The sequence below is a fragment of the Struthio camelus genome, chromosome 19, assembly GCF_040807025.1.
Source record: "Struthio camelus isolate bStrCam1 chromosome 19, bStrCam1.hap1, whole genome shotgun sequence".
Taxonomy (NCBI): domain Eukaryota; kingdom Metazoa; phylum Chordata; class Aves; order Struthioniformes; family Struthionidae; genus Struthio; species Struthio camelus.
The window spans coordinates 4437283-4452458 of NC_090960.1; the positions used below are offsets into that span (position 1 = coordinate 4437283).

General features: G+C 36.3%; 1 protein-coding gene across 1 annotated transcript in view; it reads left to right on the forward strand.

Moving 5' to 3' along the window:
• Positions 1-15176, forward strand: part of PITPNC1 (phosphatidylinositol transfer protein cytoplasmic 1) — a 99776-nt gene that overhangs the window by 71326 nt on the left and 13274 nt on the right. Inside the window, exon 7 of the mRNA XM_009678990.2 lies at positions 6830-6925. Coding sequence (XP_009677285.1) covers positions 6830-6925 — 96 coding nt within the window. The remainder of the gene's footprint in view (positions 1-6829; positions 6926-15176) is intronic.

Consider the following 15176-nt stretch of genomic DNA (forward strand, 5'->3'; position numbering starts at 1 on the left):
TATGGCTACATCAGAGAAAACCACCGCTGCACCATCAGTGGTATTGTTGGCAGAACTATGCCTTCAAAATAGAGTAATTGTACAATAACTTTTTAATAACAGAATTATTTTTTCCTGATTTTTGGGCAGTGACACCTGATGGTGTCTGGGGAAAGTAAAAAAAGTACAGCCTGTAAAAATAATTCAACAGTTGGCATAATGGAAATTCACTGTATACAAAACTTAAAACGCTTTCAAGTAGCATAAACTTCTGCTCTTGAAAACCTAATGGCTGGCTCTCTTTATTAGTGAAGAATAACATGCAAGATCCTAACATAAAATAGTCTTCCTTTTTTTGTTAAAAAGGAATATAATATCTATTTGCAAGAATACTGTTATTCTTAAGAATAGTAAGGTGTGGAGCAGGGATACTGAGATGGAATTATATTTCAAGATGACAAAGTATGGGTAATCAATAGGCCGAGTTTTTATAAGTGTATGTCTCAGTAATGCTGATAAAGTCGTCACAGCTACAGGAATTATATGTGGAGAAGCATATATTATCAACTTCTTTCTTGCCTTTGAAAGATAAAAGTGTTGAAAATGATTGTCTCAAGATGACCATTTGCCAAATGAAAACAAGAGGCACTTCTGTATTCTGTGTAACTGATGCTTATAAATTTGGCACTCTTATCATTTGGCACATTAATAATTTGAGCATGCTAAAAACAGGTAGCTAATAGCAAATATGGTTTGATATGTTACTTCTGTAAATTGCACTGTCATTATTTAAAGTTACAAAATCCTTTCTTGACAGTGAATTCTAATTCTGCAGTCCTAGAAGTGACTAGGATCATCTTATACTAGTGACTAGTATAGGATCATTCATCATGCTTTATCCTTAATGTGTATTTCTGAAGTGTTGGTTGCCATAGTAGGAAATAGCTGACTAAAATAAAGTAAATTTTAGGTATTACCAGCTAAGAAGAAAAGCTGTTTCTGGTTTTGCTCTTTTTAGGGTGTTTATTTCCTATCTTATTCCCTATCTTAGAAACATAAAACGAGGTTATAACAAACTTCAATATAGTACATGTAAATTAAATGTAAATTCGCTATTTAGGGAAGCTGAACCATGAAACACAGTGATGCCAGCTGAGATGGATTCAGCTGTGCTTGAGCTTAGCCTCAGTGAACATGACAGAATGTCATCCTGCAAGTTGCCTAAAGGACCTTTTAGGCATCACTGCAAAATACACTGAAACCAAAGACAGGGTTACTTTTAAGGATAGTTTCTTTTTGGATTGTGTCTGTATGATGTTACTGAGTACGTGTTTGTCTTCTGTATATTTTGTGATGAAAAATTTTGATGTTGTGAAGCATTCCCCTTATAATGGGTCCGAAAAAATACAAGCGCAAAAGTGGAGAGGTTAGCCTAAAGTTCTTTTGGTGCGGAGGGCTCTGTTTTTGCTGAAAACATCTAAAAACATTATGTTCCAAAAAGTGAGGTTTTCTAAATGAACTACAGAAGTTACACAGTAAATCTAGCCCTTGAAATAGATGCAACTTTAAAAAGCTAATCACAGTAAATATTATTGATGGGGTATTATGGTCTTAGAAGCAACGATACTTTGAAATAATTATGTATAAACACATTTATCTGTTCAGAAAGTACAAATTTAAATGAGAACTATTTTATAGAGGTGGAATAATAGAGGAGTCGTGACACGGATATAAAAAGGAACAGGGAGCAGGGCTGCTTATAAATATGTAACTGAGTTCCACACCATGGCAGACAGCAATAGTCCCATGCCATTCAGTGAGCCAAATCTACTTCTCTGACGGAATAATTCAATGGCTTTTTGCAAAAAAGAATTCCTTCCAATTATGCCCACAGCTGTGTGTCCACATAAATAGTTTGAGCCAGTGAACAGGCTGAAATTGGTCAAGTGCTGTAATCCTTGCTCAGCTAAATCTCAAAAGCAAATCAATGGTTTGGGGGATAAATGGAGTTGGAAACAGTACTTAAGGAAAACTTAAGACACTAGATAAAATTCCATAGATCAAGTTCTGAGTAGGGGATTTTTTGTTTTAGGTCAAATTTTCAACTTAAGAAAACAGAGACCTAAAATGGACCAGATGGCACAACTTGCTAAAGGAGGCTGTGATAGTAAATTGGAGACTAGCCAGTAGTTCTGATGATGTCAATTTAAGGAGATTAGAATTTCAAGTTAGAGAGTAGGCTTTGTGCCAGATTTTCCCTTTTTTATTAGGAAAAAAAAGCTTATTCTTGCTGTCCTTTTTGCAAATATGCCTCTAAATGCCTTTAACTATTCATAAATCTTTTTTTCTTTCCCCCAAAACCCTCATCACCATAAACCCCTACATGTTGGGGATTTGTTTTATCAGCGGTCTTAATTCTCTACCTTAAAAATCATTGCTTTTCTAGGTGTTCTGATAGTGTCTTGTATCTTACAAGATCTGCAAGCAGGAGTTTTTCTCCTTTCAGACAGAAACTGTACAGCTGTGTGTGTATTTTTAGAGGTAAAATGAGCGGGACAAGGACACCTCTAGGCCTTCACTAACAGCATCATTTTAAAAAGCTGTATATATTGTACATTAAGACCCACTAGAAGGGACTGAAACTAAAACACATTTATCCTGGGGTTTTCTCCTATCTACTGCTGTCTATCAGTCCTTGCCAAGTCATTTCACTCTTTGTACCAATGTTTTCATTCCAGTGCTTTGTATTGTCAGTGGATGGCTTGCGGTGCAGCGCCGTTCACTTTGTGCTTTGGGACAGTGGTTTTGAGTATGTTGTTTCTTTCACACGTTCAACTAAAGATATGCAGGGCTGAAATCGGCCACACTGACTACATCTGAAATCGTAAATGTAAATAGTAAATAATGAACGCCTCAGTTGCGTGCTGGCAAAAGATGTTGTAGACATACTTATGATGAGCCTATGTTATCTAAGCTGTTGTCGTTTACAGTATAAACCACAGTTTTACAAAATTCAGATTCAGGCCAAAGCACCACTTTAAGCCTACTTAAATCTTATTTGAAAGATTAAGTAGTCTGTAAGGGGTGTGTTGTCTGGGGGTTGTCTGGTGATACAGAAGTTAATACGAGTCACACAGCATAGTAGATCCTGTTTTCTTCCCTAAAAAAAAATCTAAAATGGATTTAACCCATCACTTTCTAAAAGAAATATTTGAATTTAAAATCTGTATATACATATATGTGTGCATATATATAAATATATATATGTGTGTGTGTGTGTATAAATTGTATATTTTCATTGTTAAAGCCAGCTGGCATTGAATGAATCAATATAATATTTAAAAAGGTAAAGATAAATTTCATTTGATTTCATTTTACAGTGAATAAAAATATTTTCTGATGCCATTCATGTCATTGCCTGCCTATCCCACTAAGATGCCATCTCATGGCAAGTCAAGATTTAAGATTGTTAGGAGGGCTTGTTGGCTTTGTTGGCAGGGCAAGGGAAATGGAGAGGCAGAGAGGCCTTAAGCACAGCTTTCAAGCATAGATATTGACTCAAAGGATTTTATAGAAGAGAAAATTTATAACAGAAATTTCATCTCAATTAAATTTACACATTGTATATTGAACAATGTAGTCGTGTTGGCTTAAGTTTGTCTGTAGGCAGGCACTTAGCCTGAAGATAAAAGAAAAAGAAGAAAAATGGGATAGGAGCTGGTAGAAAAATGATATTAAATTTGTTGTTGAATTACCATTGTCTCGTAACCTGACTTTGTCTGTTCTACTTTTAGCTGCAGGGAAAAGAGAAGTCACTAGCAAAGTACATGCTAGGACATGTTGTTGTAGTTCAGGAAGAAAATGAAGATATTTAAATCTACTTGCACTTATTTTGCTGCAGTGCCCTTTGTGATCTTTCTTTGTTGAGGGTTTATAATCATCTCTCAGATTTTCTTTTTAACTTTTTCTACCCCAAAACAAAGCACTTTACTATGATAAAGATGACCCAATTAAAATATATGTTCCACTTTTTTGTTATTCTGTGATTGAATTAGTTTAAGTAATTCTCTTGATCAGTACTTATTCCTCTTAGAAAGTGAATGTGTATAAATGTTTGTCTATTGTAAAGAGGTTGTCACAGACCTGAAAAAACAGCAAAAAGGGCACTTCAGTCTGAATGTTATTCTTTGTTTTTAATTTGATTCTGTGTATTTCAACCTCAATTAATTATTTGGCTTCCAAATGTAAAGCCTGTCTAGTTCTTCCCAATATACTATTTAGTATTCAGCCTTTCTAAACTGTCTTCCTAAGGATACAGATTGTTCTCTCCATTCATTTTCTGCACATTTGCAAATGCAGTTGCACAGATTGGGAGCCTTATGCTTCTTTTCATGGCCTTTAATCTCCTCCTTTAAAACTTTTTAATTTCTCTCATCTCTTTGATCACAAATGCAATCAACCCATCATCCTCCCTGCAGGTTTTAAGAGAATCCCAGATTTGTCTAGAAGAGGCAATAAGGGAATTAGAGCTAAGAAAGAAATCAGTCTTGTTCTCTAATGACTTCTTATTTTCTACTGCTGATAGAATGAGAAGATTAAATCTCTGTCTGCAAATCTTGTGAGGACTGTCTAAGAAGGGAAGAAGTGTAAATGGTTAGACAACAACTTCTGCTAGCAAAGGGAAGTGAGAATTTCATTCAGCAGACTTTTGGAATAGAGGAAGTGGTCTGGGATAGTGTAAGCAGCTGATAAGGCATAGTTGAAAGAGTTGCAGAATTCCTCCTAGTTGTGACAGATTGGCAAAAGCATTTGTCATCCCCACTTCCAAAGCGTTTTAGAGGAAAAGAATCTAAAACCGTTTTACTTCTAGGTGCACTATGTGGATCAAGCCTGTGATGGGACAAGGCATTTTTTTTCAGACGAGTTATGGAAAGTTGGGTGCTTTTAAACATGCAAAGATACTCATGTGCTTAAAATTATTAGTCTTGCACTTAAGCCGTGTACTGATCCAGGGCCTCAGCTGACTTGGTAACGCCCATTTAGGAGAAATCTCAATTATTTTATTTAAAGCTCAGAGTTTACACTGATACCCATCTTGATCTAGAAGTAGTTCCACTGATTTCATCAAGGTACTGCCCTGTATATCTTAATTTGTTTTGAAAAAAGCAAGCAAGGAAGCTTATAAAAAGCAACCTACATAAGATGCGTAAAATATAATAGTTATATAAGAATAGTACCCCAATACTAAGGAAGAACACTGCGGGGGAACTTTCAGCTCAGATTTATCCAAATAGTTAACATAATTTTTTGCAAAAAAAAAAAAAGGATTGGGGGAGGAAAACAAGTATGCATACAAATGAAAATAGTCCTGAGTGTCTCTTTATTCTGTTCTTGCGCAGTGTCTGACCTGTTAACATTTTACATCCCATTCGGTAAGCGTTCAGTGTTGCCCATTTTATTCCAGTAGTGAAATATGAAGTCACTTTAACTACCACAAGTTAAAATTATAGAATCAAACTTCAGCTTTTCATTTATTTGAGATATAATTTCCTGTTACCAGCTTGCTCAACGTGGTCCATTGCTCCTTTTGAATGCTTTATCTGGGAAAGCTCCATTTCTTTCAGAAACACCAGAGTAGCGTTCTGGTTATTCAATAGTTGCTGGCATTTTGCATTTTTAACTGTTCCTCGAGGATGAAAGAAAAGAAATTAATGGAGTGTTCACGACATTTATTTAAAAAAAAAAACCCAAACAATACTTATACTTCCTTGAAATGTTAGCTATAGAACATTATGCCCCAAAGGAAAAAACACAATGTTAGCTTGTTACTGATCTTCACAGTTTATGCACAGCTTTCCTGACTTTTATGGAGCTAAGTTTTCATGATAGCCTTTTAGCTGGTCACTGTTTCCCAGTCCTAGAATCATGAGCAGAAATTTATTGCAGATATAGCATAAGTCGCATGGGTCACTAAGAGGCCTAAATAATTAAACTCTGGACACAGGCACAGAAATATATTATGTTGCAGATACAAGTAACCCGTGTTTTCAAAATACACCCATCATTTGCAAAGCACAGAACAAGAGGCTGGATATTCAAAACCAGATCCTAAAGGATTAAATTCAAAATAAGCTCCATATGTGCACAATGGACAAGTGGAAGTGTGCAATTTCCACTGGGTGCTATTCAACCGAAATTTTGATTCTCGATATAGCAGCAGCTTAGTCTGTCCAGCACACATCACATACCTGCATTTCATTATTGTCCCTAAAATGAAATCCTTTTTCTAATAAATCTTTTAGAAGTATCCAGAGTCCAGAAAGCCCATGTTTTACACAGTTATGAAATCTAGTTTGAAGATTTAAAAAATGCAATAAAACCAATCCTAGTTGTTGATTTTACTGTTTTTCACCAAAGCCTCAATTCTGAAAAGGGTGCAAGAAAGAACAGCGGTCTCAGCAGTAAGTGCTGCATACCATGTGTTGTATTTAACAGCCTACCGTCTTTTGAACTGAAATAATGAAATGTCCTCCAAAACATTTGTGGCACTGAAGTTGCTGTTGATCTTGCTTAGGAACACACTGCTTATATATGATCTTGAATAACATGCATCTCCTTCCCTCTGCCTACCTACATGCACTTTGGCACCTGCAATACGCTGGCCAACGTGACTGTGTTCTTTGTGAGCGCTTCAGCATCTCACGTCAGAAGCTGTGCAAGCGCCGGCCTAGACGCGTTCTCTTGTGCAAGCTATTGAATGGAGCCTGACCGCTGGCTTGTACCCATTGTTCCAGGTGGATTTTGTAAGGATGTTGTTCCGTTAGTGTTAAAGTTTCTTTAACTCTTGCAGATTTTTGACAAAGAAGCTAAAGACCTTGAGCGAGAAGTCTGCTTTATTGATATTGCCAGCGATGATATTCCCGAGCGCTATTACAAAGAATCAGAGGTAAGAGACAACTTGACTATGAAATAGTGGAGATGAGGACTTAAGAGGCTTCAGTAAAGTGGCATTTATTTGTCATTGTTAGAATTTTTTTCCTACCTTTAATCATTACCACAAACTCTCAGTATCAAGAATGCCTTCACCATTGCCCACATTAAATAAAAATGTAATGTTTTCATAACTAGTAGACAAGATTTAAAAATTAAAAATGCAGTGGTGTGTGCAGTCAGCTTACCAGAAACAGATGCTTCACAGCTGATTTGTTTTACATGGCCTCCATAATCAGAATCTGAGATTTTAAGATGTTCATCATAGTCTTAAAGAGCTGTCAGAAGTGCTTTCTCAGGGTCATGGGCAGAGATAGGAATCAAAGTAACTTTATTCTTAAATGAAATTATGCTGGTCAATAGCGTTTAAAGAACTGTTGATTAGAGGGAAGCTGATAGCAGCCTCTCTATCCAGACTGCCTGACACTTTCTTCTAGAGGTGATTCCTGCAACCTTTTGAAATGCTTTTATATCCTCAGTCTCTGTACCAGGCCTTTGATGTTCGTCTGAATTCATTCAAAGCAGAAAAAGATTTTTCTTTGAACCATGAAGCTCAGTTAAGTGTTTGCAATTCTGAGCAGTTTTAAACATTACTGTTTTCCTTATTTGCATCCCACCCCAGCTAATAACTAATATGAGCACTGTAAGCCCAGGCAAAGGGCAGACACGCTGCAGTGAGAGTAGGGTTGCACAGTAGCTCAGGCACAACCAGGACACAAGACCATGAGGGACCAGAACATACTACATACTGCTGCAAATCTGCAAAAAAGCACCAATGGCAGCAGTCACATTAACTCTCTTTAAGTTCCCTTGAAAACCGCTCCCATGTATATTTGATAGTGCACATCTCTGAAGACTGTGGCTCTTTTAGGTCAATGCAATTCACTATTTTGAAATAAGCAGCAACCATGGAAATGAAGCTGCGGTTTCAATGTTTTAACCTCAAATTTGAAAAATGATGGTTCAGAACCGGTAGCTAGAGAGAGGAATGATCAGATCTATGCTTGCATTTCATTTTGGAGATATGATTTGCCTCTGGAGCCAAGTGCATATTCATAGCTGGCAGTGAGTATGGCAGCTGCTTAACTGCACAGAACAAGACTACACAATCATTTTTAGGATAGAAAATGAAGACTTGCCAATGAAAATATTTCTGTAACATAAAAGACATGATTTTCAGGCTCAAAAAGTAATGTACTCTTTATCTTCTATTTAGAGATCCTATTTTCAATATTTAAGTACTAGTCATAAAGCGAAATTTGGTCTACAATGGAATGAAAAGTATTTTTTTTAGTTTCATTAGATAATGAAACCCATCTGTTATGTATCAAAAATTATGTAACACCTCATGAAACAACTTACTGGTTCCATCATATTATCTGAACTCCATGGTTTTCTGGTCTATTTAGGAATGGCAGCTGCTATTGAACTGGTCTGCATTTGGCCATGTTTTAAAGAAATCATGTAAGATTTTTCATCTCAGTTTATGCACGTCCATAAATTCTGAACATACAGGTAACATCTAGCTTTTAAGCTTTCCTATTTTTTAATAGTCAGCTATTAAACCTAGTTTTCATGTGATTAAACTTGTGATATAGAAAAACAGCTGCATGTTAACTGAGAACAGAATTTCCACGTCTGTGTGTTGTATTTCAAGGACAAATCTAGAGACCTGATTCCAAGCAAAACAGAATTTCTTATATGTTTTTAGACAGCAAAAATAGCCCCGCGTCTGTTATTTTTTCTTGACTGATGCATAATTTATTTGTTGGCTACCAAATTCTGTTTCAGATTTCATACAAAATGATGAGAACATCATAGCATTTAACTGTGCACATACTGTAACTGATACTGAATTTATAATAGCTGAATTCAAGATCTTCTAAAGTTTATAAACTATGTGGGTTTTTTATGCTACCATATGATGAATATGAAGACAGATTCTCATTTCTCCTGAGGCCTCTTACATAATTTAGGCACTATAAAAAGGCTTTCTAGTGTCTGTAAATGTAATTTCTGTCCATTTTCAGTCTGAACAGTTTTAAAAAGTATCTTTATGTAAATGAGAAACTGTTTTTCAAATAGTATTTTCAGAGAGAATTAAAAACAGTTAACTAAGCTTTTCAATGGTATTTTACTTACACTAATAAAATAAGTTGGCTGCTCTTAGATCATTTAATCTAAATTGATACTAAGGTGATTAACAGTGAAGTACAGTCCTCAGGATTTAAGAATTAGATCCCACAGGATAAGTATTCTGACTCGGATCCAGAAAAAACACTGAGAATGATTTTAACTTTAGGCACGCTAGTAGTCTCTTCATTTCAATGGACATTTCAAATGCTTAAAATCAAGCAAGTCCTGTATCAAGGTCAGCATACTTGGCACCTTCTTGAAATAGGCTCTGTATTTCTTTTATATCCTGATTAAAATGTATCCCTTTTCAATTAATAATATACTTCAGTTTTTAGCTGCAGTTTCCGTTATTTGTACTATTGTACGATAGTGCACTGTAGTGTACTATTTTGGAGAAACAGTTCATTTAAACCTTTCACACGCTACTTAAACTGCTTGCTTTTTGTTAGTGTTTATGAGATTGTTTGTACAGGTGGATGGCCATTTCTTTTCTGATGTGATCAAACAGCACTAGTATTTGAATTGTGTATTTTTAGCTTTAAAGTGTTCAGCTGTCCTTGGTAAGCTGTTCGTGTTATATATCATAAATTTTTTCAAGGTCCTCTGCATGAAAATCCCCCTTCTACAATTTCACTGTGACCTTTCTTTGAGTTTGTGCATCAAATAACTCATTGGTTATGACAAAATGAACCACAGTAACTTCAGTGTTGTTTTTCTCATGTATATAAACAGGAGATAGGCTTGTGTATGTATTACACACAGATATCATTAATAGAAATAATAATATTGCAGTTACCACAGGAGGCCTCAGGAGAGATCAAGGGACCCATAGCACCAAGCTCTGTGCAAACAAGAAAATCAACGTTCTCTGCTTGCTGGAACCTATGGTCTGAAAAAGTATTTTTCAGTTGCACTGACATGAATCTTATAAACAGGTCTATGTTTTTCCTTTCATTGTATCTTACATAATACGTGAGTCCTACGTGAAAAGACAAAAAGCATAAAACAACTTTTCCATAAATATAATATCCCATTTGAAACCCGTAGTTCATTTTGACCTGTGCTGATACTGATCAGGCAGGAGATGTGATCCATGAAACACTTCTCTTTTTCCCTGCCTCATAAATATAAACTAAAATTGAAAAGGCAAAAATATAGCTAGCTAGAGGCTTAAGAAGGGCTGTGTCACTGAGGAACATTTTAAAGGAATCTCTACCAATAATATTGCATGATGTATCTGAACTGCCTAAAGAACAGAGGGCTTATCCTTCAGTGCATGCACAAAAGCACTTAGCTCTCCAAATAAAAAGTGAATCAGAAGACAAAGCTTTTTTACAGACAAAGACCTAAACATCCTTAAACTTGGAGATGCTTGCATCTGGGATTCAGAAGCCAAGAAAGTGTAAGTCTGGATCCAAACTAACTGGTTTGCTTTTTTTCTGTAATTAGGCACACGTTTCCAAATCTGCATGTACATATTACATTGAATACAGAATTATGTATTGTTGTATGAAGAACGTAGATGCGTACGAGTAAAAGGTGCTGTCTCACTTCCTTGTGATTTTATCATCAACGAATAAGCATCACCAACCATCATGTATTCCCCATATAGACATATATAGTCATCTGAATTATAGAAGAGAATGAAACTGAGCTGTGATGAAGAACGAGGGCCTCAAGTGAATCATTCACTGAAGTGCAACATTTACTGTCGATCTGAGCTATTGAGCAAAATGTTTTTGTCACCATATTCAATTTCTCAGAATTAACAGTGGTTCATTTCCTGTTTGTAACAAAGCAGTTGAGAGTTGGATACAAGGAATAAAGTTCTTAAGTTACCTCCAAATAGCAGCATCTCATGCAGCTGCCACAGTTTTTTTCAACTGATGTCTTTTTTGACTTTAACACAGCTGCACCATAATGGATCCAACTTATTACTGTCCAGATGCATTCAGAATAATAAAACTCCTTTTACATTACAGGCCCAGAAAATTATGATAATTGAAACAATACTGCTGCTTCAGCCCCCACGGTGAAAGTTTGTAACATTTCAGTACAGTAGTTCAGCACGGGATACAGCAGAAACAGATAACGGATGAAATTTTCCTTGTACTAACTTGAGTTGAGAGTCTACATAAAGGCTGGCTGGTTTATCGTATGCCACACTTGCATTATTTTCTGATGACAGTGGTTGAATTTCTATTTAGATCCACTCCTATTATTAATAACTATGTCCGCTTTTGAGGTGTCATAGCAGAGGGAGATAAAGGCTAACCAAACCATTTTTACGTCAGCATGTCTTTCCAGAGCACTAGCTTTGTAATCTGAAATCCAACACCTAGCTACTGCACTGATGGTGAAATGCCAGACTACATACATTGACATCATGAAGGATTAAAAATTAAAGATTGAGCGAATTAAACTTAAAAGTTCATCTTCAGTTTAAAGTAAAAGAATTGATTACACTTCAGAAAAATATTAGTGGAATATATTACAATGGGAGTTTGAAAAAAAGAATCTATGCGTTAATAAGGAAGAAGGAAGAATCCTTATTTCTGGTCATCTGGATAGCTTCCGATAAGAGAACAGGATGCATGGTGTAAGCACAGTGCACTTTCACTGCTGGAGACTGTATTCAGCTTGAGGATCTTTTCCATGCTAGAATGACCATACAACTAGCAAGTAATTTTCCAGACAGAGCAGTGACTAGGTTAGCAAGGTTTTTCATGCAGACTTCCAGGGTACACACAAAGGGAGCCTTGTCAGCAGCTGAACAGTGTGGGATCTTCAGCTCGTGACTGATACTGTGGCAAAGCTAAGGGAAAGCTTGCACATTAACATTTGTAAGATTTGTGAGTTACGTTCCTATAAACAATGAACGCATTTAATGATTTAAGTAAAAAATAACTAACAAATAACATTTCAGAATTTAATCTGGACAGGAATGTAGCCACTGCAACACCCCAGGGCTGTATTGTCAACGTGTAGGTGTTTGCCTCCCGGACAGGCGTGTACAATCCCACATCCGACGCCTGTGATGCCTGGGCAATTCATGAGGAATGTTAAGTGCCAACCGGTGCAGTCTCCAACATTCAGGGTGCTGAGCTGGGAACCACGAGAGGTGGCCTCAGAAAGAAACACTGGGAGAGTGCTGTTTGAAACCCTATTCCATTACACTGTGGCTTTTATGTAATTTTTATTTTATTTTATTTTTTATCCTCAATTAAGCCCAGCTCATGGGTAGTGATATTTCTGCTATGTTAGTAGAAGTACTATTTTTAAATCATTATGTACCTGGCACTAGGGCATTGCAAAAACGGAGTATTTTTTGCTCCTCTGTAGCAAAAGGATTTGCCAGATGGGCTTTCTTCATAAACTGAGTCTGATAAAAAGAAGGATAGGTTATCTAAGCAAAAAGATTTTAGCTATGCCATTAGCTTTTAAAACAGATTGAAGATTTTGTCAGTAGACAGATTAAGAGGAAAATAGTGAATAGAAGTAGTATTATTCTTTAGGCGATGGATTCTCTAGAAAGGAAGACAAAGGTGGCTATAAATTAATGCTCTAAATAAGAACATAAAAATGGAGTCAGAGAGATCAGTTTGCCCAGTTTCCTGTTGCTCACAGAAGTGCTTCAAACTCATGTGTGCTGTAATTCCTGGCCCAAAGAGTCATGCTCCTTTCTCCCTAGCTCAGTGCCTCTGGAATAGGTTTTGCAAATTGCTGTGCCTTTCACAGGAGGAGTAAAGAACGTGCGTGATCCCGAACAGGCAGGTATTCAGTGCTCCTCCTGGGACCAGTGAGATGTGAGCATACAGCATGAGTCTACAGCATGCATGCCTCACATGAGTGAGGCAGCATGTCCTGCCTGACTCTTCTATCTGTGAGCTGCAGCGTAAAAGTAGGAGGAAGAGCAATGCTTCAGCTCCCCATGAATTGAGTATTAGCTCATTTAAGCAAACACTCAATAAAATCTTTAACATCTTGATCTTTAACATAGCAGCCTGGAAATATATTTCTCTGAATTTTTACTTTTTCCTATCTTTCATTCGCTGACTTACAGTTATATAGTATCAATATATTAATGTTTTCAGAAAGGAAGGAATTCCCATAAAAGCTATTAGATATTCGTTGCCCATTCTGTCCATCACTGCCTGGCTCTTTGCTTGAAACTGTTCAGCCAATTTCTGACTAAACATTATGTCCTTCAAGAAAAATGGACATGGCCATCTCTGGGATCTGTTAAAAGAATTTGCATCTGGGAGTGATGCCATGGATAAACTGCATTGCTGTGGATGGATTGTTTGTGGGCCATCAATTTAAGAAAGGTTTCCACTATGAATCCCCTTTTCTGCTGGGCTACCTTTACCAAAAAAAAAAAAAACCCAAAAAACAAATAAAAACCACCTCACACTGTTTTCACAGCATCTAGAGGGTTTGAACAAAACATAGGTCTCGCGCATGACTGAAGAGTCATGCAATGTACAATATTTAATTTTTATTTATAAATTCTGAAAAACTTGACGCTGAGTCAAATTCATTACGTTAATCCCTTTGGACTGCATTGAAGTTACTCCATTACAGAGCTCGTTATCACTGAAGGAATATAAAGTATCCCTGCATAACACTCAATAGTATTAAAGTGCATATCTGACGTGCTTTTATTTTTCATTTTTTACTATACTGCTTGCTTAAGGCAGTTAGCAGTTATAAGACGGCTCTTTTCAACTGGAAAATATCCAGATCAAGCTGAGGTCAAGCTTTATTGAATGAGAAGACTAGCAAACATCATGTGACTAGCAAACATCATGTGACTATGAGTTTGTGATATACAGTGGTATGTTGCTCTGATATATGATGACACTGAATTGTTTTTTACGGTGATTTAAAGGTGAAACCTTATTATACTGCAAGCTTAAAATTTCTATGGAGGAAAGACTGTGTCAGCAATAAAAGCAATGACTTTCACCCCGAGAAGGAATACCATCAGCTCTTTAAAGCTTGATAAAGAAGGTTTAATGGCAGAGCTTCAGTTTGTGACTAAAATCAGAAGCCAAGTCAGGAGAAAACTATAAACACCAGAAAAGAGAATGCCACTGAATGAAACATAAGTTCACACCAAATGGCAGAAGTCAGTGGAAGAATGTCATCAACTTGATGATGACTTTTGATGATCAAATTGTTTGTTTTTCCACTGGTCATATCCTACTTAGCACATAATTTAAGCACCTACTTAAAAACATGATGAACTGTTTTTCTAACAAGGGATGGGTTTAAAAGAAAATCTTCCCAGATCTGGGCTTTGGGGAAAGCAACACAGATGAGTACTGGCATTTATTCTTAAATAAATAAGATTTTAGAAGATACACTATGAACTCAGTAAAACTTCATTATTTTCAAGTTCTGGAAAAATCAGTGTTTAACTGTAAATTATTTCTATTTACAAGATGTAATTAGGAGGAACGGACATAAGGTGAAATGCAATCAAATTAACATATCAAAGGGAAAACAACACTTATTTCTTGGATAGCTAGAAGTGCATTTTGTATGGCTAAAAGTAAACCTTAAGGATGAACTAATGTTCTTATTTCTTCTTGCGGAAAATTTATTTTTATTCTCAAACTTCTTAAATTTAAAACTAGTTTGAAGGCCACAGGAACCCTTGTTATTTTAAAGATTTACAAAAGGTGTAATATTGTGGCTTTCTATAGCTGTTATTGTTTTGGCCTTGCTGCTGTAATTTCAACACCAATTTATGTGGTTTTCTCATTAGTCAAAGCTGATTTTGAAACTACAGTCCTTCAAGGGTTTGCCTAAAGATACCATAACTGAGTTGTTACTGGAGATGGCTAAACTGGAGAAGTTCCGTACTTATCTGGTCATCTGGATATACAATTTCACTTAAAATTATAAAGTTGCTTTTCCAGGCTAACATCAGTGTTGATGTGTCAAAACTAAACCTGGACATGATTTTCAGGAAGACAGGCGTGGCTAGAAAGTAACAATAAGTCACACTGGGGAAGCAGTGTAAAAGCAAGCTCTGAAGAAGCAACGTTTTTTTTTTTTTCCCC